The sequence below is a fragment of the Volvox carteri genome, assembly GCF_000143455.1.
Source record: "Volvox carteri f. nagariensis unplaced genomic scaffold VOLCAscaffold_31, whole genome shotgun sequence".
Lineage (NCBI taxonomy): Eukaryota > Viridiplantae > Chlorophyta > Chlorophyceae > Chlamydomonadales > Volvocaceae > Volvox > Volvox carteri.
The window spans coordinates 1,254,725-1,280,577 of record NW_003307574.1 but is presented as its reverse complement, the minus strand read 5'-3'; the positions used below and the strand labels follow the sequence as shown (position 1 = coordinate 1,280,577).

General features: G+C 56.0%; 2 protein-coding genes across 2 annotated transcripts; one reads left to right on the top strand and one right to left on the bottom strand.

The window, feature by feature from the left end:
- Positions 1–305: 305 nt before the first annotated feature.
- Positions 306–15,835, top strand: VOLCADRAFT_93448 (uncharacterized protein; the record flags this gene model as incomplete). Its single annotated transcript, XM_002952706.1, has 19 exons — positions 306–378; positions 2,071–2,204; positions 2,737–3,213; positions 4,731–4,846; positions 5,869–6,020; positions 6,605–8,058; positions 8,338–8,483; positions 8,837–9,005; positions 9,460–9,618; positions 10,179–10,385; positions 10,793–10,939; positions 11,153–11,436; positions 11,913–12,038; positions 12,939–13,140; positions 13,467–13,575; positions 13,768–13,958; positions 14,468–14,650; positions 14,874–15,125; positions 15,596–15,835. The coding sequence occupies 19 exons, from the start codon at positions 306–308 to the stop codon at positions 15,833–15,835; spliced, it is 4,821 nt and encodes a 1,606-aa protein (XP_002952752.1).
- A 754-nt stretch (positions 15,836–16,589) lies between these two features.
- VOLCADRAFT_81953 (uncharacterized protein) lies at positions 16,590–20,490 on the bottom strand (the record flags this gene model as incomplete). The annotated part of the gene is made up of 3 exons (XM_002952624.1): positions 16,590–18,576; positions 19,558–19,838; positions 20,247–20,490. 3 exons carry the CDS (start codon positions 20,488–20,490, stop codon positions 18,487–18,489), a joined length of 615 nt encoding a protein of 204 aa, XP_002952670.1. The 3' UTR covers positions 16,590–18,486.
- Positions 20,491–25,853: the final 5,363 nt, after the last annotated feature.

Sequence of the window (25,853 nt, the reverse complement as noted above, 5' to 3'; positions counted from 1 at the left end):
TCTGTCAGTGTACAAATAGGATAAAAGGGTTACACCACGACGCGGATTAGGACGGCAGGCAAGGAGGTCATGCGCGACCCAGGAGTTAGCACGTTCAACATCCGCATTAGAGGTATAACGTTATATTTGTAGATCTTAAAGGTATGTAATGTAGAGTCCGCCGGAGAAGGGAGATCACAAGCTGCACCCCACCGCCCCCACTATTATAGGCCCCACTGTGGGAGCAGTATTGTTCGTTAACACTGCCGCTTGCTTTGGGTAAAGACTTTCAGATCCAGCCTCCTCGGTAAGCGCTACAGTTTGTAATGAAGCTGAAGCTTTGCATGGAGGTGTCCTGGGCGCAATCTTCCGCAAACTACAGCGTGTTGGCGATTGCAGGTAATGTGAATTGGTTCCGTATGCCCCGTTTAACAGAGGCCCATCCAAGGTCCGGTAATCCGCGTCATCGAAGCGAAGCAGAGCACAAATAGCTTCCAGGGCCGGTGCGACACAGCACAATTCCGAGCGCAGAGCACGAAGCCGATCCTGGCGGGACTTTTGAACGATTCCCGCGCAAACTGTTAGGCATCCATGGGGGGCAGGGCCACCTGTCAACCTAGGAGGGCACATGGAGATATGTTGTTGTTGTTGTTGTTACATGGTCGTGGGTGCGTTCCCCGTACCTGCAAACCACCCTAATACGAGCCGAGGGCTCAAGGGCTGCCAATACGCCTATGAGCACCATCCTACCACGCACTTCCAACGAAACAAGTAATGAAGGATACTAACGACCAAAGGGAACGATAGAGTTGCGGTGGGACCATATGCGTTCCAGCATCCTTGCCAGGCGTTCAGGTTCCCACTTCATAGCGTCCTTCATATGCTCGTGGGAAACCCATACATAATAATCTTTTGGTATATTAGTCTCTACTGCAGTGCACGGCCAGATGGCCCGATGGCTCTACTCTTCGAGAGTCTGGAGCCCACTGTAACAACCACACACACACATACATGGAGATATATTTCGCCTGCGTAAGGCTGCTGTCGTAATTGTGTCTTGGGTGGGCCTCGGGAACTACAGAGCAGCGTTGCAATAATTAAAGACAGTACTTTGGTCTGGAGGACAGGTAGCTTGGGTTAGCAAGTAACGTTAATGGATTCGTCTGTCTAGCTTACGGGCGTTACGGGCAGCTAGTCATAAGGTTACGGGTTTTGGGTGGTTTCCAAGCCCTGAACGGCCTTTGTGGACTCCGTCAATGTTGTATGGTTGACGGAGTTCAGACTTGGGTAGTGATTGCATCTGTGACATATTACCGCACGGAGGGACGACTAACAAACAGTCCAGACCGATGCGATGCGAGGCCATCCCATGGAAAGCGATGCGTGGGGTAGCCGTGCATCAGACAAACGAAGGTCGATTAAGCATGGAAACCCTACCCGATCAAGTCTTTGCTGTTAAGGAACCTAAGGTGTAAGGCCCAACGGGTAACCCTGTCTTCCCGTCGTCTTCGACGTCTATAACGCATCAACAAACACAGCTCTATCTTAAAGCTTTTTACATCATTACTAGGGAAGACTACATTCTAGTTCTGGAAGCTTTGTACATGTCAATCGCATTTGGTGAAGCTAACTTAGGTAATAGGCTTTTGCCTCTTCTTTAAAGCGTCATTCCTACGGCACCTGGTATCTAAGGAGGGTATTTCTAGGCGCGCGGCTGGAGCGTTCGGGTCGCCGTTCGACTTTGCGCCGAGGTCGGCCAAGATGAGGCATTTTGGCCCCAATAAAACTGCGCTGCATTTCAGAAGGGCCAAAAAGAGGGCTGCCGGGGGTCAAGATGAGGTAAAGAGCTTGGCTTTTACGTATAACTAAGCTTTTTCTGTTTTACGCCACGCATGCAATTTTATATGAGGTACGATATTGCACTTTAACAGGCTGACGAGCCCCAGAAATATCGACTGGAGGAAGGGGACGGAACGGCGCATGCACAGCAAATTGTGCGCGAACTCTACCTCAGATATGAAAAGCAGCTGCAACGATGGAAGGACTACAGGAACCTTTTCTTGTTCCTTGGATTCGTTGCCCTCTTCCTAGCAATTCTTTACACGCAGCGCAGCGCGGAGGTCGCTTACAAAGTACACAGCACCGTGGAGTCCGTTGTCCTTCCCAGCGACAGCGTCATGCAGAATACGGATGAAGTTTATGACTGGCTCAAAAAATTGCTGACGGTAAGAGGGCCACATATCAGTCGTGTCTCTCCGGCTACCAAGCAAGCAGACGGAGCTGACGGGAGGTCTACCATCACTGCACATGCGACACAGGGCATGGTTGTATTCTTGGAACCCACACATGCATGCAACTCGACATGTCCCGCATATGATACTTATCGCATGTTCTTCGCCGCGGCAGGGGGTGTCGAGTCCCTCTGCCACCTGCATGCATGCGGTCTGGCTTCGTGTGCCATCATTTTCCACCATGTGCTCCTCACCAAGCCACATAATGCTAGACCCATCCTTATAACCATAATTAACCCCTGCAGCCAACCACTAGCACCCCGGGTGGCCTGGCAAAAGTGAAGAGCCACACTTGCATAAAATCTCCTCCCTAAAAAGCGCAAAAAAGTGCGCAAGCATGCCACGCAATCCAACAGACTCGCCGTGGCACGGCGCACCGCCACGATATGCCCTCCAACCAACCAACTACGCTTCCACCCCACAAACACCCCCATTCCAATCCCGCAACAACACGCCCCCCCAATAGGAAGTGTGGAAGGACCCCGTCTGCGGTGATGGCCTTTGCGAGGCGCCTTTTGAGTTCGCGTCTTACAGTCGCTTCGGCTGCCGTGCGGATTGCGGCAAACTGAACGAGGTGCAGAACCTGACCACCATCCAGCTCGACGTATACTACGACTTCTCACACCCCGTTGGCAGCATTCCCGCCTCGGACCTCATGCAACAAGCTTCATGGAACCTGTGCCCAGTTTCGACACCGTACAGTAGCGACTGCTACTATGACTCCGACATTAACTTTGAGCGCCTCTCCGGCGAGCAGCACTTCACATTGGACGACGCGCCCGATGGGGAGTGGAACCTGGTGGTGAAGCGCGACATTTTCAACAAGATCCGCGGTGCCGTGCGTGACGCGACGCTGGTCAAAATAGCAGGCTACTATTACAAGATATATGTCGCGATCGCCGCTGCGGCGTCAGAGCAGGCGTTTGAGAAGACCTTGCTTCAGGTGGGCTTGAGCTTTGGCTTAGCGCGGGGGGGGGTAAGCGCGAGGGGGTAAGCCCCATGTCGGCGAAGAAAAGAGAAGAAGAAGAAGGAAAAGAAGAATGATAGTAAACAAAAGCAGGAGGATAAGTCAGGATGGAGGGAGAACCCGGACCCGGCCGCGATCCAAGTCATGGAACGTCCCGCCCACAAAACGGTGTACAGGCGGTGGAAGGGACTGTTGCGAAGTGGTAAACGGGGTTGGTGGGGGCCATGTACCGGGGCTGGTGGACGGACTTATGGACGGTCCATGAGTTTGGGCCAACGAACCGGCCAAAACTTGGGAGGAGACGGTGCGTGTGTAGCAGATTTCGGGAAGTGGGGGAAGTTTTGTGCGGTGACGGCAGGGGGTCAGCTTTTAGGTATGGGCGCGTGGCGTGGCGTGGCGGCTGCAGGGAACGTGATATGGTTTTGGATCCAGTAGCTGGTGGGCTTCTATGTACGGGTTGAGTCCATGCCTGGATATGCCGGTTGGCCCGCTTGGCGATGGGGCGCAGTGGTAGCCGGTGGGTGAAGGGGAGCGGGTGGGCCTCCAGTAAACTACCGTGTACTGCTGCCAGTGAGGTGACCAGCGCCTATCCTCAAATCGTTTCGGATTCAGCAACCAACGTAGGCGGGCGGACTACGGGGGTGGGTTGGAGTAGTTCGAACCGAACCCCGGCACGACCCAAATCACGGAACGTCTCAAAATGGTTTACGGCGCATGTGGGCGGCGCGGCCAGGGGTGGTAGGTACAGAAGCCAAACGCGGAGGCGACATGCGGGAGGTCGTAGGAAGGAGGGTCCTAGCTCTATGCGGCGGCGTGTGAGCCCTGGGAAATTGGCAACCAAAGGAGGGGCAGCAGCAGTGTTTTCTGGTCTCGCATAGGAAATTAGAGGTTCCGTCAGCGGTATTCCGCATATCCGTCGTTCATCGCAAAAGGAAAGCGCCATGCCGACCGCACCGCTCAGAGATTTTGGTCAACTGGGGCGACAAAGGGGCTGGCTGAGAGGCCGGTGGGGAACCAGCTGCTAGTGTGAAAGGCGGGGTGTCAAATACCCTAGACTAGTGATTCTTGGTCTGGTTGGCCGAGCGGCTATTAACGGCCAGGTTAAGATTTATTGCGGTTGGTGGGCATTCTGATGGGCACAATCTTTCGGTGCGCGCGCCAGCGCGTGTGATTTCGTCTGCCCGGAATTCATCTTCATTCCTTCTTTTCCCGAGGAATGCTGTCTATCCAGGAAGCCCCGCAAGCAGCGAGTGCTAGGAGTAACCACGCGCGTGAGCGCAGAAAACAGTAACCGTCTACAGGCCCCGCGGGATAGCCCGAGTAATGAAGATGCTCTCACCGCTTCGTAACGCTAATGAATTATGGGTGAATGAAATGTGGTAGTGCATGTAGAGGGCGACATGGGCGATATGACTCTTAGTTGCTTGTGTCTTACCGGGGGCCCCCCGGGTCCCTCGTTCCTTGGCCACACTCCGTCTGCTCCCCCCTCGCAGCAAGCGGCGAGCTTTTCTTCAATGGACTTTTGGACATACGCCAACTCGTCCATCCGCGCCGGCTACCCGAATGAAACCGAGTACCTGGCTGCGTATACCTGGGTGCGCAACGCCACGTGAGTGTACACTTACTACCTCATCACTTCTTACTGGCATTCGTTTCCTTCTTCATCTTCTACATGATCCCGTTCACCGTCCACCACAGCCCCGTACTGCACCGCCCGCGCGTCCAGAACTGAAGGAACACTGGTTGCCGGTCCAGCGGTCCAAAGCGCGTTAAAACGTGATTACATCTCCCCCTGCCAATTCATTGCTTTAGTGAGACGCTGCCCACAGCAACACGCAGTAGCACTTGGCGTTGGGCGGAAAAAAGGGGAAGGGGCTGGCTGGGCATGGCTGTGTGCGAGCCCTACGATGAGCAATTCAATCGGCATGCAGTGGGTGGGAGAGGGGCTGTGCCTCCCTTCCCCGGGCCCAAAGGGGAGGTATCGGCGTTTATGAGGATTGCGTGGTGAAGGGAAGGCAGCCTTCGCGTTGGCGCCTGCACATGTTGCGCCTGCGCCTAGCTGGTGGCGGGGCAAACAGGAAAACAAGAGGGCGCGGACAAGGGCGCGGGGTCCTAGGGTGCTGTCCGGGAGTAGCACGGGAGTTAGCGAGCGGGCCGCCTGACCCAAGTGCGAGCCAAACTCGAACAACACAGGATGGGTACAGGTACAACCCCCTGCAGGGAATGGCATCAGTGAAGGGATCGACAGGGCCTGGCCTGTATTCCCTGTAATAGCACTACAGCATGTGAGAGCCGCATTCTCGATTTCCAGCTCCTGTATCGGACACGATCGAACGTGATGGGACTTAGCCACGGCTGGGCGATAGGTTTCCCGCATGCGTGCGTACGTGCCATGTGCAAGTCCACGCATATGCGTATGTGTGCGTATGTGTGCGTACGCCTTGGTCGCATGCAAACAGTGAGCCGGGCCCCGTTGCCACTGTCTTTGCGCCCTCTCATCACCTTCCGAACAATCCAATCCAGTCGGGTTTCCTTTGGTGATTCACACCTCCTCTCACTTTTATACACACACGCACACACACATGCACGCACATACTCACACACACACACACGAACTCTGTCGCTTTACAGGTGCACCTGTAGCACTGTTGACAACAACGGCACCGCGTTTGGTGAAACCAACATGACCCTGTTCCTGAACCAGTCCGTGTCAGCGACCGACGCTAACAAGCCATTCAACTTGACGTACTCTGAATACATTGCGAACCCGTACTACTGCCCAAGTAAGTGCTTTTATTTAGTGTTCCTTGTCTTTTTGTGTATCGTGCTCCTTTTTTTAGCAGTATATATGGGAGGCGGCGTTGCCATCCATCTGCAAATATGGCAAAGGTTGTTTTGTTACGTAACAGCGTACGGTGTGATTAGCGGCAGTTCCCGGTCCCGCAATAGCTAGTCGCTGCTGCAGGCTTTTCCTATAGGAGTAGCAGAACAATTAGTCGCGCTGTCGTTGAGCTCTGGGAAGAGCATAGCGGAGCCGCACCAGGAAGCGTAGCGGGGGCTGTGGGCATGGCATAGGTGACCGAATGGTACAGGGATGCGGGTGAATATTCGCGCGCAATATTCCTAACGACCCGCTCTTTAAGTGCCTCACCCATTCCCAGTTTCTACCCCAATCCCAATCCCTGCTCCCACGCTCTTTGCAACTAATTAAACCTTCCGCATAGCGCCCAATCTGGGCACTTGTTCGCTTCCCAGTTCGCACACAAAACTGCAACACGGCGGAACTGGGAGCCGCTCAAGTGGAAAGGAAATCCACTCCATCTCCACCCCCATCCTACCCACTTCCCGCCTTTACGTGCTGCTGCAGGCAGCAGCGCCATCCAGCCTTACATCTGGAAGACCTACAATGACTCCGCCGGCAACTGGACCCGGACGTTGATGCCCGTTAACACCACCAATGGCACCGCCTATCGCGACTGGTGCGCCGGCGGCCTGGCCCTGTCACTCACCTGGCGCACCAACATGACCAACACAGTGCAGCGCCTGCTTATAGACCGCCGCCTGGGCGATCAAAAGACAACCGGCAAGATTGCAATGCGGAACAACGTCTCTGCCTCGCTACGCACCGACATAATTGCCAATTACCCGGAGCTGTTTGGCCCGGTGTTCTCCGATCCGTCTGGTACAGTCGCGCTTCAGGATCCCATTTCCGCGCGCTTGGACTACCTGATGCCGCTGTACGTGGACGGCACGATTTCGCCGCAAGCCGCCAGCCTTAACATGACGCGGCGATTCGTGTACGGCAGCAATGTGCACCTGCTGGACCTCGGGCCGCGCGCATTGGCTCGCATGCAAGAGGTGGACACGATCCAGGCGCAAGTCCTGGGCTTCCCCATCCCCGCGCCGCGTGCCAGGTACAGCGGGACCGACAAGAACTACACGTTCTCAAACCTAACCGTTGGAGACGTGTGGAGCACGTTCATCCTTGCGGCCGCGAACACTACCCGCGTGCCCCCGCCCACGAGTGATGCCTTGGGCAGCATGTCCGTCAAGTACAACTTGGTCGCCTGGGCTGGTAACACGACCGCCTACATGCGCTGCGACTTGAAGACGCGTGCGCCAGCGTACATTGGCTTGTGCGTGGCCATGAACAATACCTGCGTCGCGACCGTGAATGACACGGTGCCGTACAACTGCGAGGACGTGGCGACCGGCGCGGCCATACCCGGCAGCCTCGCCAACCAGACGTACCGCTTGAATTGCGAGGTGCCTTGCGACCGCCGCTTCGACTGCAACACCATATGCGAGTGTTTCAGCACGTGCCTGCCCACCGAGTACTGCGAGTGTGAAGCCTGCAAAGCGCTGCAAAGAGACGCCACCAGCGATAATCAGTTTGTGGACATCAGGTCCCTCGTTACTGGCCAGGCCGCCGCGGCCGTCACCATTGCGAGTCTGGGTGACGTATCCAGTTCCAGCCGCCGCTCCATGCAAGCCAGCGGGCGACAGCTTCAGCAGACCAACAGCTCCGCGGATATTCAGGCCACTCTAAACAATGTACTGAGCCAAGTGGGCACGGTGGCCACCACGCAGGCCACCATCTCGCAGCAGATGGACGCCCTCAAGGTGCAGGTGGACCGCGCCAACGCGATTGCGGAGGCGCGCGCCAAGGACGACACGGTGCTCAACGCGATCAACGCTGGCCGCACGGAGATTGCTGCGGGCCAGGCAGCGGTGGAAAAGAAGCTAGATGAGATCCTGGGCAAGCAGCAGGAAGCGCTGCTGGCGGCGCAGAGTGCCGCGGCGGCTCTCTCCGCCATCAAGGTGCGTATATATGCACTTTACAGGCGCGTGCGGCTGGGCCGGTGCACGTGTCTGTCTGTCTGTCTGTTTTGTTTGTCTGTTTTGTTTGTTTGTTGCCAAGTTTTTGGTCGTGGGGCACGATGCGTTACCATGTGCGCTGGGGGAAACGCAGTTGTGCTGCCGCATGCGGGGTTATTGCTTGATCGCATCTACTGCTCCGACTGATACAGCTGCGGCTGCTTCCTTTTTGTTGTCGCTTATTCTGTGATTGTGTCTATGCGTATGTGTGTGTGCACGCAGGGTCTTGCGGAGCGCCAGGCTGCCGCACAGGCCAATCTGGAGCAGGCGGTAAACAGCCAGCTCAGTGCCATCAAGGTCGCAACATACCGCGAAATCATCAGCCTGACACAGGCGCTGGCGCTGTGGAAACGCGCACGGCGGGACAGGTGCGTGCATGGTTGCATGCGTGTGCATTGTTGCCGCAGCCGCAGCCAGATTTATAGTATGCACAGCATCCGGTACACTGAGTGGCGAGAGGGGAACGGAGGGTGGGAAGAATCTCTGGCGTTTTGAGATAGGCGCCCATCTGCAGGCGATGGATGGAGGTGCTGGGGGATGGCTGGGGGCGCCACGTGGTCCGGCCGGATGAAAGGCTCTTGCTGCCTGGGGCCGCCCTATCGCGGCGTCGCCGCCGGTCACACCTCTTTTGGTTTTGGCTTCGCAATAGGGCGGCTTAGCTGTTGCTCTTGCTGTTGCGGATGCCCTGATGACGGCTGGGTCAACCACCCATACGTTGCAGGGCTCTCACTCTCAAGGCGGCCCAGCTTGCCAACACGCCCTGCAACAGCGCCCCCACGGCGTCCAATACCTTCAAGCTGGATAACCAAAACGAGGTGGACACCACCACCTCACGAGAGCGCAACGTGGGGCTCACCAACAGGGTCATATCGGGTCTGCTCCTGCACCAGGTAAGGGTGTGTCATGAAACCTGTGCGATGGAAGGGGATACCGCCTACGGGTCGAAACGCGGTACACTTATGGACATATGTATGCGTGTTCATGGCCACATATGTGACCACCGCATGGCCTCTATGGTTGAATAACGGCCGTATGGCTTAGAAGGCCAGCTAGGGTTTGGATGCGGGTTTTGAGGGTTTGCGGTTGTGGGTGCCTCATTCGGCGTGGTGTAGGTGTTGATGGTGTTGATGGTGTATGAGAAGGAAAAGCCTTAAAAACGCGTTTTGCGGGCAGCACAGAAAAAGGTCGCTGATGCTCTGGTGCGCTCGGGGGATTGGGTTTTGCTCCCCTCTGCTTTCCTCACCTTTCCTTTCCTTCGCCCTACCTCGCCTACCCCTGCACTAACTACTCTCTCCTTGCTACCGGTGTCGATGCCATCGCGCCCGATATCAATGCGGCGAGCAGACTCGCACCAACGTGACGGAGTGTCCCAAGTCAAAATTCGACAAGATCCAAAAGACGTGCACGGGGCCGCAAACCATCGCGTCGTTCGGCGTGGATCCGGTGTTTAAGCGTGGTACGACCTCGTACAACCCTGATTTTGATGACGTCAATGACGCAAAGGTGGGCGTTAGGGGTTGTTGTTGTTGTTGTTGTCGCACAGCTTTGCTGCGGCTTTGGTCGTCTGCGTATGTGCATCATGTATAGTATTTGCCTTTGTGTAAGAGCTACAGAACATGGTTGCATGCATGAGCACACGTCGAGCGTATGCACACACAGAGTACACGCTGAGTCTCAATTAGGCGCCGCCCAAAAATACGGTAGCGATTAGGGCCATAGCCTCCGCTCTGGTGATATGGGGAGTTTGCGATTGATTTGTGGCAGCGCCTGCAGGTCATGTGCGTGGGCTGCTTATTTTACAGCGACCCGCCGGTTTGCATATTGGCAGCGGCCCGTGAGGTCCGTGCCGTCTTATTTCCTTTAACCGCCCATTGCCCGTCCTCGCGAGCGCAATACTTCGGGGAACCCTTCACTGCCGCTCGTGGTTGTAGATCTGAGCCTTTGTGTAGCTGTTGCCGCGCCTTCTTCCCACTACTCCAGGCTTTCAAATAACATCTGTTGCTGGTTTGCTGATGCCCGGGTGCTGTCGCTGCCGTTGTCTCACCCCGCTGCCGCCGCTGCAGGTCTTGGAGGTTTACAACTGCACCAAACTGTCTGCGCCCACCTACGACATCACCTTCCTCAACCAAACCACCAACCTGAAGCCTTATTGCGCCGAGCTGTACAACCCACAGAAGCTACCGTACGCTTTCCATTTCTTCCCGCTTGAGGGCAAGGAGGACGGCTTCCCCATCTATTTCGACATCAACTTATCTCAGCAGGGCGCGCAGGTGTGTGGATTTTTGGGCACATTAGAATGTCGAAGGGGATCGAAGGTGCCCCAACAGGGCAGCGTAAGCCTCAGTCTCCCACTGGCACGCAAGCAGGCCTGCAGTTCTACTGCCCAAGTGGCCGCACACGTGGCCTCTGTCACACCCACATACTTCCACACCCACATACTTCCACACCCACATACTTCCACACCCACATACTTCCACACCCACATACTTCCACACCCACACACTTCCACACCCACATACTTCCACACCCACACCCACATACTTCCACACCCACACACTTCCACACCCACACCCACATACTTCCACACCCACACACTTCCACACCCACATACTTCCACACCCACATACTTCCACACCCACACGCACACGTACACGCATGTCGGGTCCCACGCCCTCAGGCCTGGTACACGTACATCAACGAGGGGCTGTATTTGGATCAGAACACTCGGCAGATGACCGCCGAGCTGGTTACCTACAACGCCCAGCTGCGGATCTTCTCCTACTATTTCATCCGGTTCTTCTTCTCGGATGGCGGCTCCATCAAGGTGTGGGGGTACGGCCGCCTACCCGGTAGAGGGCTAGGGGGTGAAGAGGTTAAGGCTACAAACCCCACAACTGCTCGGCTACTGGCTGCTGAGGCGGATGCTCAATACAGAAGGGAACACGTATGCTAACTTTGGGGGCCCCGCGCCATATCGTTTCGTCTGTGAAGTGACATTGACCCTGCCTTTGGTTGCGCCACACCGGCTCATATGTAGATCACACACCGGCTCAACACGGTGCGCGTGGAGCTTTACAACAGCTACTCTGACGATGTGCGATTCGCCTTTGAGATCATCCTGTCCATGATCATTTTTGGGATGCTGATATACAACCTGTTCCAAATTGGCTACACGCAAGTGACGCGCGGCAACTTCCTAAAGTACTTTTTGTCGGGTTGGCACTGGGTGGAGTTTGCCAGCAATGGGCTGTTGACGGCGTGTATGATTATCTGGTGGGTATTCAAGGAGGAGTACGCCAAGACCTTCAACATCATGCTCAGGTGCGTCGAAAACTGTGTTGCCGCGGATAGGAAGACAGAAGGTAATAATGCAATGCGATGTGATGCGATGCGATGATAACGGTGGTGCGAGGTTGACACGTGTGTGCGTGTGCCGGTTGGCGGCTGCTGCTACTGCTGCTGCTGCTGCTGCTGCTACTCCACATTTCCCTCCCTTAAGGTGTTGGCAATACATTTTCCCTGCTCATTGCGTCCACCCTACCATCCATCCGTTCTCCCTTCCATGCCGATCCCGCCAGCCGTCATCCTCTCATCCTTCCACCCTAGTTTGCTCCCTCTCCGCGTTTCCCGCGCGCCCTCCCCACCCCACCCCACCCCACCCCACCCCACCCCATCCCACCTCAACACCCACGCGCTTTCACGAGCACCCACTAGCCCACCTCGTCCTCCTCCTCGCCCCGCCGCCGCCCCTTTCCTTCCACACACACCCTGAATCCCACCCCCGTCTCCCTCTTCAGGTACGACGTATACAACAGCCTCTCCCCTAGCGCCAATTTCCTGGCACTTAACGCCAACGGGACCCAGCTGATTGCGGCCAATGCGGCCTTCTCCGACCTAAGGGAGCTGGTGGACATGCTCAACTGGTGGGTGAGGGGGTGTGAAAAAGGAGGAACCACACTGCTTGGGTGGGGGCAGGTTGGAGGTCTATACCTAGTTAAGGTCAAGCGGTGTGGGGAGCCCGGCTACGTGGTGTGAGGTTACAAGGGATGGAGAACTCCGGTCCCATCCAGGCCCCGGCAAGGCCCAACTGGAGATGAGGAGTGGAGGTTATGGAGGATTGCGAACGGGTGCGGGAAGCTGTATTATTTTTAGCGGAGGAAGTAGTACCCGGAAGTAGAGTGAGTGGGGGAAGTAGAAGGCTGGCAGGGCTGGTGCGCTTTGGCTGGCTCTGGGTTGTTGTTTGCATTGGTGCATTGGCGGGTGTGGAGGACAGTTGGAGGACGGTTGGGCAGCGCTGGCCGTATCCCTACCTGGCAGCGTGGTGGCGGACGAAGGTGTTCCCTTTGGAGGCCCGAGGGGGGACCTCTTTAGGGGTTTTTGAGAGGTTTATTGGGTTTGGGGGGGTTTAGGACAGAGAGCTTTCGGCAGTCGAAGGCCTCTACCTTGCATTGCCTCATGGTGCGCTGGATTGTCCTCCTGCGCGCCGCACGGCGCACCACCACTCGACCACCACCTACCTCCCCACCCAACTTCACAGCAACCAGCCCCCTCTTGCCGCCGCATCATCAGTTGTCATGTGTAATTAACTATCTGGCGTCAAGGCGTGTATTATCGGACTGAAGGCGGGATACGGTGGTGCTCCGATTTTCGCCTTCGCGCTGCGTTCTGACCTTCTCAGCATTATAGCTCCCCTTTTTCCGTCCTCTCCTGTCCATTCATGTCCATTTCTTCCTCGCAACCCGTTATTGCTCTCCAGCCATTCCCCCATCCCCCGCTCCCCCCGCCCATCCCCGCCGCCCGCGCCCACCTGCCTTCACATGCAGGTACTTTGCCCTCAACGGCATAAACATCCTGCTGCTCATTGCACGTGTGCTAAAGCTGATGGACTTCCAACCGCGTCTGGGTGTGGTGACCCGCTCGCTGTGGCTGGCGGGGCCCGACCTCGTGCACTTCGCCATCGTTGCCGGCATGGTCTTTGTGGGCTATGCCATGATGGCGCACCTCATCTTTGGCAATGCTATCGTGGTAAGATAGGGAAGGGCGCCATACTGAGGGCATTGCGAGGGTTGGGATGTTGGGGGGGGGGTCGGACTATTATTTGCGGGGAAGCTGGGCCGTGTAATGTGCGAGATGGCGACAGTGAGGAAACGCCGTGCTGATCTCAGTGTGCACCCGCGTGGTGTATGCATGACGTGCATGCGTGACTGGCGAAAGCGCATGGCACCGATTGACGCGCAAATGCGCAAATGAAAAGAGGGGGTTGCTTGACCACACGTGAAAAGTCCTCTTCCTAGTCGGACCCCGAACGCGGCTCAGTGTACCCGCTGCTGCGCCTCCTCTCCCGCCTTCAGGCCTTCGCTACCTTTGGCGACAGCATCAACACTTGCTTCGAGATCCTGCTGGGTAACATCGACGTGAACGACGACCTGCGGGCGCTGGGAGGGCTGCAGAGCGTTGCAGGTGGGAGGGGAGCGGGAGGAGGCGGGTGTGGCTGAGTGGCCTCTGTTCGTGTTTGGGTGCCGCCGCACCGCCCCTTTTGGCATGTGTGCGTGTCTGAGTGGATTAGGCTATGGAGCGGAGGGTGGGTAAGGGAGGACGCCTCCTTTCTCTTGTCTGTCTGCATAACCACCACCTCGCCGCGTTCTCATTTAGCCGTGCGCCTACGCGGCCGTGACTGTCGCCGGCTGACGCGGTTGTTAATGGCGATGCCCATCCTGCCCATGTCGCCAGGTGCTCTGTTTTTCTGGAGCTACGAGCTGTTGGTGTTCATGGTGTTGCTCAACTTCCTGCTGGCTATCATTGTGGACGCATTCTCGGAGGTTAAGGAGAAGACGCAGGAGACGGTGAGTGGGGCCGGAAGAAGGGGCAGTGCGGTTGAGAAAATGCCGGTGAGAGGGGACGGACCTCCCCGGCGTGGCGCATGCATGCATGGGTCATATGCGGCTACAGCGGTCACCGTCTCAGGCCCCCTGGAGCCTCCTTTGCCCCGCAGCGTTGCCCCTCGCGTCCACCTGGACTCGGTGCGTCGTCCTAACATCCCTGGGTTGGTTGCCTCTCCTACACCCACATCATCGCTGATGCTCATGGCCTTGACCTGTGTCCATATCCCTAGGAAGTGCCACTATGAATACCAGCCCCCTGAATCTGTTGCAACACCACCCTTTCCCCTCCTACTTGCTTACTTTGCAAAGCGGTTGCTTGATGGAAACCACCCCTGATTGTTCGGACGACACGTTTACGTCACGAGGCGGCTTCCTATTACCTCCTGATCCCTCTCGATCCGTTTTGTCTCCCGTTCTGCGTTCTTCGCGTGTTAAAATACTCGTTCCGCTCCTCTCCATCGCGTTTTCAGGTGGGCATCCACACAGAGCTCTTCACGCTTCTGCGGGACAAGTGGCGCAGCATGATGGGCCGCTGCTCGTCCAATTACATCTCGGACGCCAAGCTTGGTGACCTGTTGCGCCAGTGGGCGGGTGAGGAGGACACCGACCGGGACGACAAGGCAACCCTGGCCGACAAGCGCAAGCTGCTCACGGTGAGCGGACGGGGCCCCGCAGGGTGCTGCCAGGATGCAGGGGCACCAGGGGATAGGGTGCCAGTCGTGTGCTCGTCCCTGCCGCCGCCTAACTTAGTGGTGGCTTCCCTTTGCACAGGGCTGCTCCTTTGTATGATTATGATTTAGGGCAACGTATATTCATGTTCTGAACGTAACCCCCTCCCTTGAACGTAACTTCCACCCCTTACTTCGCTCCGCTCAGATCCTGAACGAGGACATGGACGAGGAGACGCTGCTGGAGATCTTCAAGGAGTGCCTCAGGGACGCGCCCGACACCACCGACAGGTCCAAGGTCGCGTCGCGCAGTCTTTTGTCTCGGATGTTCCCGCGCCGCAAAGTGGGTGTGGAGGCAACCGAGGAGGAGCTCGCGCAGGCGGCACACTACATTGTGGACCGCTTCGGCATGGTGCCGGATGATGATGATGATGACGATGACAGCGACGATGGGCGGCAGGTGCGTGCGCACGTCATGCGGAAACTACCCAAGTACCCAACCAACTTTTGCCCAAATGCCTTGCTGCTTGACGGGACATGCTTGAATGCCCTTTGCATAGACCCAGTTACGCGTCTTGTAGCGACGAGGGAATGAGGAGCACGAAGGGGACCTCGGAGACCTCGGAGCTTCTACAATCCGTGGTGGCGGCGCGGCTTGGTGCCTTTCGGGCCTGTCTGGAAAGCTGGGTTAGGGGCGTCGGCAATAGCAGCTCCTTTTGGCCGTCAGTCAGTTAGTCACGCGGGGCATATGTAAGGATCCCGCCCTGCATCACGAATCTCCCCCGATCTACCCTATAGTAGTCCAACCCCCCCATCCTGCTGCGTACGTAAGGTGGTGTTCCCCTATTCAACCTCCGACAACAACACGCGCCCTCACCCACTCGCTCTCACCCACCCACTAACTCACGCAATTCTGCCTCTTCCGCCCAGGATTCGCCTCCACTGCCCCCAGCGGCTCCCGCCGCCGCCGTTGGGGCTCTGGGCCCAAGCCGCGAGGCAGTTTTGGAGAAGGAGCGCGACCAGTTGGCTCAGGCGTTGGAGCGTCTGGCTGAGGTGCAGCGCGAGCTGGCGGAGGGGCAGCGCAACCTGATGAACGGCCAGAAGCAGCTGTCGGAGCAGCAGTCCAAGCTGGTCCAGCTCATGAACGAGCAGCCGCCGGCGGGCAACTAGGAGGGTGAGGACTTATTGTAGTTGGGTTGACGGGTGGGTCATTTTGTGCTGCTGCTTTTCGTTAAACGGAGAGTGAACGCGGTGCCGGCCGCGAGCGTCGCATGCGGGTCATTGCTAATCGTGCTGGTTGTGATTCCGATGGTAGTTGTCGTGGTGGTAGTTGTCGTGGTGTGCTCACGCCTATCCTCTGCTTGTGTACATCGCGGGCGCGGGCGTGTGTTTCCCCGGGAGGACAGGTGGGGAAGCTGGTTGGAGGAGCGTCGGGGTCCGTGGGCATGCAGACGCGGTGTTGGTGGTTTGGGGTGGTTTGGGATAGGGTGGAATCTGACCAAATGGCAGCAGCAGCCGGTCTGGTGCTGCTGCAAGTGCTGCAGCTGCTTCACCGGCACATGTGACGACGGGCTTTTACTTTATCGTAGACATGCCCTTGATAGGGCCCGGATGGGCCGCTGCTGTTGCAGGCAGGCCCATGGGCCGTTTAAATCGGCTTGTTGTATTAATCATGATCTGTTTCCTTCATGTATTTTGTTCCCCAGGGGGAGGGGACCGGGAGAAGCAGGAAAGGACGGGGCGCGGGCGGTGTGGGATTGTGGGTGAATTCGACTGCTGAACTTGCGCGATGCGAACGTTAAAGGACAATCCGCGCCACGTGAATGCAAGTAACACACTAGACGGTTTCGCAGGCGAGCTTGGTTTATGTATGTGTAGTATACCGATATACCGTGCGAGTTGGACGGCGCGTCAGACGAGTTCCCAACCGCGCTGCCTCTTGGGTTGCGTTTGGGTTTGGAGGGGCCCCAGGCGGTGAAGTGAGCTCTCCAGAGCGGAGCTCTCTCATCGGCGTCCGGGGTGTGGTGTGGAAGCAGCGCAACCTCCCGGGGCTCCGCCTCTTGCTGGGGTGACCCATGATGGTGCTGCTGCCACCCTCCATCACATGTGCAACCCCCATTTCACCGAAGCATGCTCTGCATCTAGGTACAATTGCATAGGGACTCAGCCACCTTCTCGTTATGCTGGTTACACAGCATCCTGTCTAGGAGTTTTAAACCCGTTTCGGGAAATATAGCGCGTGCGTGTGACGAAGCCTAGGGCCATTCATCTCACCGGTTGCGCAACCCTCAATGTTGCCGCTGCCATTTGACCTCCTCAACGTCGGCGCGCTTTCCATTAGTTCAAAATGATTTGTGGCTGTGCACGCGGTCGCTCGTGTCCGGTGCCCAACTCGTGATGTGTTGAGTTCTCGGTATGTCGCCATGCAGGGACTGAACTGAGCTAGCCGCTGAGATGAAGCTGCTTTGTCTCTCTTGGGGTCCACATGTGGGCATGCTTCAGGAAAGAAAAAATGGTTTCCGATGCTGTAGCTCATATGCTTCGCGCTGTTCCCGTGCTGTTCTCCAAAGAGAAGGCTGTGTATTCTGATCGTTCTGAGACGCTGACAAAGCATACTCCATATGCACACGCGACGCATGGGATGGCACAACGCCCACTTGTGACCTTACTCATAATTGCGCCGGTTTTAACTGAAGTCGAGATGCTGCGCGCGCAAGAATTGAGTAGGCATGAACCCATTTTGCAATAGAATTGTACGTACTGGTTGGCTACGTCCTGCGATAGATGGCTCACACGTTGTGGAGTCAACATGCTGACAGACATTTCATACCGATTTCAATTGTGCCGACACGCGTCTGTTGTTACAAGTAACACAACGCATGCGTGACCACAAATCTTCGTTCACGGGATTCGTTTTAACGCAAAATATCAGTTTCGAGCAGTCTCTGCGAACACCAGGATCTGATCATGGCATACATATATTACTCACCATGCTGTACACCGTTCATGCAGCCGTGGCCGTGCGGAACGGCAAAAATTTTACTCTTCTTGGACAACCTGCCGTTGCTGCGAAGGAATATCCCCGTGCAATGACTTCGCCTTGCAAATCCAAATCCCAGTTAAAACCGCAAAGAGCCAACGTTCAAAGGCAACCACTTTGGGAGGACAAAATTGTGGCAACATTTGCTGGCCAATGGTCAAATCGTATTTCCGGATTCGCACAGGCCAGCCGCGCAAAGTACATTCCAAACAACGACACAAACATTCTTCGTTTTAGCTTATCACCCGCAATTCGGTGCCTTCGTTGGAACATTGTCAGCGCTGGCCACATCAGCCCAGGCCAAGCTGCGTAGATGTGCTCGCACAACCAACCATATCTGCGAACGGTGAACCTCTACCTTTTCTGCTAAAACACTCTCTACAACCGCAGCATGCAAAGAACGTTCTTTGCCGCCGCTGCAATGACACGAATTGAGCAGGCCACCATGTTCAAATTCCCACTTGTAAACCCTTTACACGACCAACCAGCACACCGCAGATCAGCAAACACAAACGGCACAAACGCAACCGTCGCCATAACGCACATCATTACGCCACATCCTGACTATCCAGGAAAACCAAGCTTAGCGTGACGGTACCCTGGACCATGGCACGGTTTTACGCAGAGGATTCATACCAGACCGCAAACCTCCCCAAACCAGCGCGACCACCTTGCCACGAGAACCCTTCACCTTGCGAAAGGGAAACGTTTGGGAAATCTCCCGAGCCGGAGTGAAACCTGCTCTGAACCCATGCGCACCCCGTCAATAGCTCCTTATCGCTCAGGGCTTAATGAGCATGATGGGCTGACCCACAGTGACGGGCTGTCCATTCTCCACGAGGAACTTGACCACCTCACCACCCACCTCAGCCTGACAATTGGAGAGCATGGAGCGGCGAGGCGGAAAGGTCTTAGGAGAATAGAGAGGAGTAAGGGCGTCAGGGAGTTACGCGTACAGCAGGCTCCGACCGTAAGCAGGGCAGCGTTGAGGTACCCTCCGGAAAAAAATTGTCGCGATACGCGAACCCTGCCAGGCCCTCCCCGTTCTGACTCGGACCGTAACGCATAACGGGTTTCAAATAACCGCAGCAGCAGCGGAAATGCTGGGCCGCACATCTGGCTGCCACTATTCATGAGCGGGAAGATCGGCATTCCGAAGAATAAACCGTCGAATGGCAAGTAACGAGTATGTCGGCGTGTGTACGTCATACTCCATGACAATGCGCAACCAGCTCGTCACCCACGCATTTCCTACAACATCCTCTTATCTCATCGATACGCCATAGGAGGACTGAGGACCACCAGGGACGGCGATTCCCCCTCCTGCATCAACTGACAGCGCCCCTCAGACGCCACTAAGCGACCACGCCTCCACGGCCACGGGCCCCACAGTTGACCCTACTAGTTGGCATTCGCCGTGTGGCTCTGTTTGCTCAGGAAAAAACTATTTTGCAGGGCACGGCAAGCCACAGGTTGAACTGCCCAACGCGCGTATTGTAGCGCTCCATATCGACCCCTTATCGTGACAGGAAGGCAAGTGCTGCTACACGTTTGTACGACATGCTTGCTCAACTGAGAACTACCCTACACAGCCCATCGGCATAATGGTTCTCCATAACAACAATTTGCTTCTTCAAGGGAGAAAGATCCAAGAACCCCGGAAGCCAGGCGGCCGACACCGCGGACAAGTCAATTGCCGTGCCTCTGCATTCTCGCAGCCTCCCACGAGCCACGCCAACAAGGAGAACTGTATGTATGTATGTACCCGGGCACGTGACCTCCTCTTCCGTCCCGCTTAAAGGGCCTTCTTAAGCCCCGAGACCCCACACTCCAGCACTGCCTTTGCACTCACCTCAATCTCGTTCATGAGCTTCATGGCCTCAATGATGCACACAGTCTGCCCCTTCTTCACCTTGTCGCCCTCCTTGGCGAAGGCCGGCTCGCCAGGAGCAGGCTTCCGATAGAAGGTACCTGCCATAGGGGAGGTGACCTCCACGCCCTTAGGGGCAGCTGGGGCCGGGGGCGGGGCGGGAGCAGCCGCGGGCGCTGGCGCGGCCGGCGCTGCGGGGGCTGCGGCGACCGGCGCCGGGGCTGTCGACGGGGAAGGGCGGCAAGGGAAAATGTAGGTTAGAACTGCCAAATGTGCTTTACTTGTTCTTTACATCTAGAGAGTAGATGAATGGGGTTAACGAAGAACATGCAACAAGTAAATTTACGAGGGAACAGTCCTCAGCTGTCACTGGCGTTTAGCCTTTCCCAGAACAGCTAACCGATCATGCTGGTCAGAATTACCGAGCCAAGGACGAGGCAAGAAAAGCAAAAGCGACCACATTCATACAAGAACGACCACGCGCCCCATCATAACGCACCTTGCACTGCTACAGGGGCGGGGGCGACCGGCGCCGCGACCATCATCTGCATCGGGTTTCATGGGGAGGAAACCGTGACAGTCTGTAAGGGTTTTAGGGTTTTAACAACGCAAAAGCTCGGGCACCCACGCCACCAAAAGGTCCTCAGGGAGCCGTTTAGCTCGGTTTGCACTACCGCTACTGCATCCTTGCGATTTCTTTCCTACCGGCATGGCTACCGCCTGCTCAGCTTGAAGGGCCTCCTTCTTACGAACGCTGAGGCTGAAGCCCTTGCTCTTCAGCGAGAAGTCCACAATGTCCGTGTCTTGCACCAGCCTGTTAGAAGTGACATGAATTGTGTGCGTGAACAAACACTTAAACGCTGAACCATTTGCATGAGCAATCCTAATTGGATGACCCGTCAATTTATTGGCCATGATTGCGTTGCTTGGGTCAGCCAAGCAACGCAACCATGGCCAATAAATCCTCAACGCCAGCGCAGGCGTTGCGATCAGACTCCTATAAATGATCGGATCTATAAATTGGCGATGATTTCAGAAGGACGCTTCCCTGCGAATGTGGCTACCACAGAAGAGTGCCGACGACCCGTCATAACGCTCAACACCGAACCTGATAATATCAGACAGCTCCTCGAACTGCAGCATGTTCGTCGCCGCGTGTCCATTGGATGGGGCCGTTACTCCGTTCGTGCTAACCTCAACCTCCTCCGTCTTGGCAACTCGGGGCGCCACCACGCGCTGCAAGCCGAGTCCGCAACTTTAGCGCCGCAACACACTTAACTCGCCAGAGCTCCTATGAAGCACCTACCAGGACGCGAGGGGCAGCAATTGACTTGACGCTCCGCGCAGCAGCAGTCCGCGCGCAGGGACGGTGGAGCATGTTCATCTTTATCCAAGCTGACGCGTAAAGGATAAGTGTGACACGGAAGGACCTTCCCCGAGCAAAACAATGTGTCAATTCACTGTACAAAACTGTTGTTGGTTTCCTTAGACTTAAAAGGCGAGCTTTGTCCTGCGTCGGCTGCCAACTGTACTGCATGTACCGATCTCCCCAAGGGAAAAACACGCATCCTTAATGCATGCGTTTACAGTTGTGTAGCGTTACACGAGAACACAATTTATGGCATTGGAGCTTGCCAGGTAGTAACGCCACGTAGCTCAGAAGTGCAGCATGATACCTGCATTCATTCATTCTTACCGCTTCCATACGAGGTTGACCGTTCGAATGCTACCAGTATACAAAAGGGCGCGTTGTCTATGCACCTTTGGCATAATGCGTGGATGGTCACAACACAGTGTTGCGTGCGGACCTCTTGCCTTACAGGGCTTCAACAAAGTCCTATTCCGCAAAGTTCAGCGATTTCAGTGCATACGGGCTATGAAGCAAACGCCTGCCGGCCAAAATCCTGTTAAGCTGTATATGGCACCAGCCGTTCTTCGGCCACGTCTCTCTTCCGCTTATAGCTTTCCATCCAGCAATCACGCTCATAATGTCTTCAGAGGAAGGAGGCTCGAATACGTATTCTGCGGTCATTCGGGATGTGGTTGGGCTTGAGTTCCCTCGTAAGATGGAAGGCCGTCCGTGCAGAGTCTTTTCCTCCCTCTACCGAAGAAGTACACGGTACATCACGGGATAAACATAACCCCCACAAGCCGGCGACGAATCCAGTTGACGGCCCCAGGGAGGAGGTCAAACCCCACGTCGTCTAGCAGAATCCCACCCACGCATCACAACAACCCCTGCTCACTACCCACCCTTCATTTCCACGCCTGCGACCGCTTTCCTTTGAAGTCTTCCTTCCGACATCCTCCCCCTCCCGACACACACGGCTACACGGCGGGTCCCACTCCCGCACACATCCAGTGGCCCAGCCAAACCTGCAGCTCCGCGCGTAGTGCCGCAATGGTGGAATCCTTCTTGGACACCACGGCCTGCAGCCGCCCCTCGATGTGCGCCAGCTGCTCCGCGTGCTCCGCCCGCTTGGCGTCCAGCTGCAGGGCCGGTGCGGATGCGGATTCATGAGGATGCAGATCTCAAGTGCTTTTAGTGAAAGCAAAGGTAGCCCGGAGGGTGCGAGGGAAGAGCGGGGGAAAGCACGGTTGGCACAAGATGAGGACACAGCGGCCGCCGGGCAGATTCATGCGCCATTGCGCTGGGGCTTGGCGAGGCAGTGCAGAGGAGGAGGTCGGACCGGGGCGGCGGGCCCGCAAGTACCGGAAACCCCTTCCATGACCCATATCAGCCTCTTTAGCTCCCTCCACAGCCCGTTCATGCCAGGTCCCCAACACACACACCCACCCCTGCTTCCAACCCTCCTATGAAAATGGCGCCTCTTACCGCACTGCTCTCTTTCTCGGTCTCCCCCATACTCGCATCATTCTGTCTCACAAACAACCGGTTTGCCCACTCGGCTTGCCCATTGGTTAGCCTTTCGCCGCGTACACTCAATATACCCACCCTCTTGCCCACCCACCAGCTCAGCACAGCGCTGCGTTAGGGCCCGCTTCTCCGCTTCATGCCCCTCTTGCTGCTCCGTGTGCTGCTTGCGCAGCCGCACCATCGCCACATTGGTCTGTTGCAGCTCGCCCTCTCGCGCCTGCAAGGCGGCGCGCAACTGCAACCAACCAAGAACCAGAGGTGCCGCACACGAACACACGGAGGGGTGGCCCACATCAGATAATGCGATAATGCTCTCTCTTTTCCTCTCACTTCCTCTCCGCCACACGTCACACGTGCGTGTGTACATGCGGTTCTCCGGATGCACGCAGTACGCAACACCTCGCACACATAACCCCCCTAAACATGCAAAGAAAGGGGCATGCCGCGGCATGGCACTCCGTTATGGGAGCGGCGGAACCGGGCAGCAGAAGGGAAGAGGGGTAGGGGGGCTAGTGGACGGGTCTAGCACCACTCGCAGGTCGGGAAGTGGTAGGATGGCTATGAAGGAGGTAAGAAGCTTAACCGCATCCATGCACTGATAGGAGGTTGGAACTGAGTGCAGGACACAACCTGAGGGCCCGCTGGTTGTGATCCTGGCGGGTAACAAATCTACTGCCTGAATTTTTTGCTGGGATGGGATGGGTTGTAATGTGGGCCGCGGCTCTCACCTCCTCAACCTCTCTTTGCAGCCCTTTGTTGACATCGGACAGCTTCAGCCACGCGCCAGACATCTCGTCGTACTTTTGCTGCCTGGGTACGGGAAGTAGGTAGGATTTTTTTACTTGTGGAATTGCCGGGGGTCGGTACCTCAAGGCCAGGTGCGGCCGTTGGTGTACAGGTGCGGGCGTGCGTGTCCACGTATCCTGTTTATGGGGCATTATGCGCTGCGGCACGTGTAGCGAACGTTCAACCTGTACACACTTCGGATTCGGCGGTTAGGTTTAGGCGGTTATTATTGGGGGCGAAGGGTTCGGTGCTGGTTCCGACGACAGCTGGCATCGGCATCACATGTGGTGCAGCAGCACGGTGTGATGCGGTGCGACAGCACGACGACGTAAGACATACGGTCCATAGCTCACCATTGCTCCACTGCGCTGTGAGCCTGGGCGACTTGCGAACGTGCGTTGTGCTGTACTGCCTCAATCTCCCCCCGACACCAGTCGTCGATTTCCTGCAGGCCGGCCTCGTGCTCCCGCTTCACACGTTCCAGCTCAGCGTCCTGCATACATAAGCCCCATCCAAACGAGTTAAAAATAATGATTAAAAAAGCGTGTCACGGTGGGTTTGGAGTCAAGGTATCACCCGATAAAGAGCTGTGGCGGAGGCCACGTGCGGGCAGTTTGTTAGGAGTGTGACTGACACCGCGTGGAGGGGCCTCATGTTGCCGGGGGAGGGCGGGTGACGCGGTAAATTGAGGGCCCAAGCAGTTTACGCATCTCTGCCTCCGATGTCCCAAAAGTGATAGAGGCTTCGTCGGTTGTCATTTTGTAAGGTGATACCTTATACAGTATATGCGTGCCAACGAATGTGTAGAGGTTTGCATGGTGGAATACGCTGACCTGCTGCTGCTTTAAGTGTGCAATTTGCGCTTCCAGCTGGTCAGCGCGAAGTGTTGCGGCCGACTCGGCCTGGGCTAGCTTGTCTGCCCATTTCTCGTCCACGGTCGTTGCCGCAGCCGTTAATTTCTCTACTTGTTCGCGCAGCTTTTGTTGTTCCCTGTCGAGAAATGGTGGAATCGTAATGTAATGATTCCGTGCTCATGTCATAGCAAACGCGAAAAGGAATTTTTGAAGGACCAGCTATAGTAAAGCCAGTCCAAAGTCCTAATCAGTAAATCCATAGACCAATGAAGTATTGAAATCTTACAGATCAATCGAGACGGGTCTTACTTTTCGTGCTGTCGCCGCAGCTTGGCTCCACGTTCAGTGTTCTGTCTCAGCTGCAATTGCAACCTTTCGTTCTCCGCCAGCAAGGAATCATTCAGCGTCTCCAGATGTGCACATCTACTTGCTATGGATGCCAAGTCGACCTACAGAGAGCACCTGGGCTTGGCTGCAGACACACTCCCCCTGGCAAGGACAACTTTCGACAACGACAGCTTACTTCGCGATGTGCATGCTGCTGCTGAACTGCCTCTGCATGTTGTTGCTTTAACTGTTGTACATGATTGCGTAGCGCATTGTAGTCTTCCGGGTTGATTGCGCCTATCTGCGGCATGATTACAAGTTCGGTTAAAATTTGTACTTGCTGCAGGCTACTATAGTATACATTTTTCGCATTCCTAAGGCGGGAAGAAAGGCGTTACAAACTGCCGCACTGCAAAAGTTGACCGTGTGTCGTAGGTGATTAAAACCGGCGCAATTCGAGGTTCACAAATGCAAAGCGTGATTCATGCTATTGTGCAATAAGCAGTCTTACATGATGAAGCGGACCTCCTGACCTGCAAGGGTACATGGATTGTGCTTGTACACTCGGATGCACGGGATTGCAAAGTTCATGTTCATGTGATTTTGGCGTGACACGGTAGGATTTACCAGTTGCAATTAATTAAGCAGCCCTCTGGATTGCGGAAACTAACTACTGTGACTGAAAGCTGGGAGCAAGAGCAGTACACCCGGAAGTTGACCACTGCATGTTGATTAAGTGCTCGTCCTGTAGTGTAGTACGGCAAGTGCGGCGCGGGAGGAGCAGACCGGAATTGGCCAGAGGACAGTGACTGATACGGTAGTGCGTTACAAAGATTAGCTGGGAACAAAGCGCTGAATCCAGACAACGCTAGTTCGCCAGTCAACCGTGCAAGCAAGCGCAAGTCAGAACGTCGTCTGTTGGGGATTTTGAATTGTTTAAATAGTGATTTACTTTGTATTCGGGACCCAGCTCAATAGTAAAGTAGATAAGGCGATTTGACGTTGCTGGCATATCGGTCTCCAGTAACAGCGAAGTGATGGCAGAGCGCGAGCAATCGCGCGGCGGAGGCCAAGAAGGCTTGGAGGACATCCTCCAACAGCGGGACGAAGGAGGACACCAGAATGGCGGAGCACCTAGTTACCCGGAGGGGGCCGATGCGGTGAGTAACAGACGCCAGCTATTGCTCCGCGCGGTCAGACTGTAGGCACAGCCAGCCGCCGCAAGTTCTGTTATATCAAAGGCATGGGAGAGACCGGACCCAGTTTTAAAATAGCGGGAAAGGGATGCGCCGCCGCTGTTGTTTGACCAGGCTGGATTAGAAGCTACGGGTCAGGCTTAGCTTATGAAGAACACGAATCTGTAGACCGCGAGTGGCCGACTCAGAGTATTAGTGCTCGTGAGGTTGGGTCCGTTTCCGGTGGATGGCGCCGCG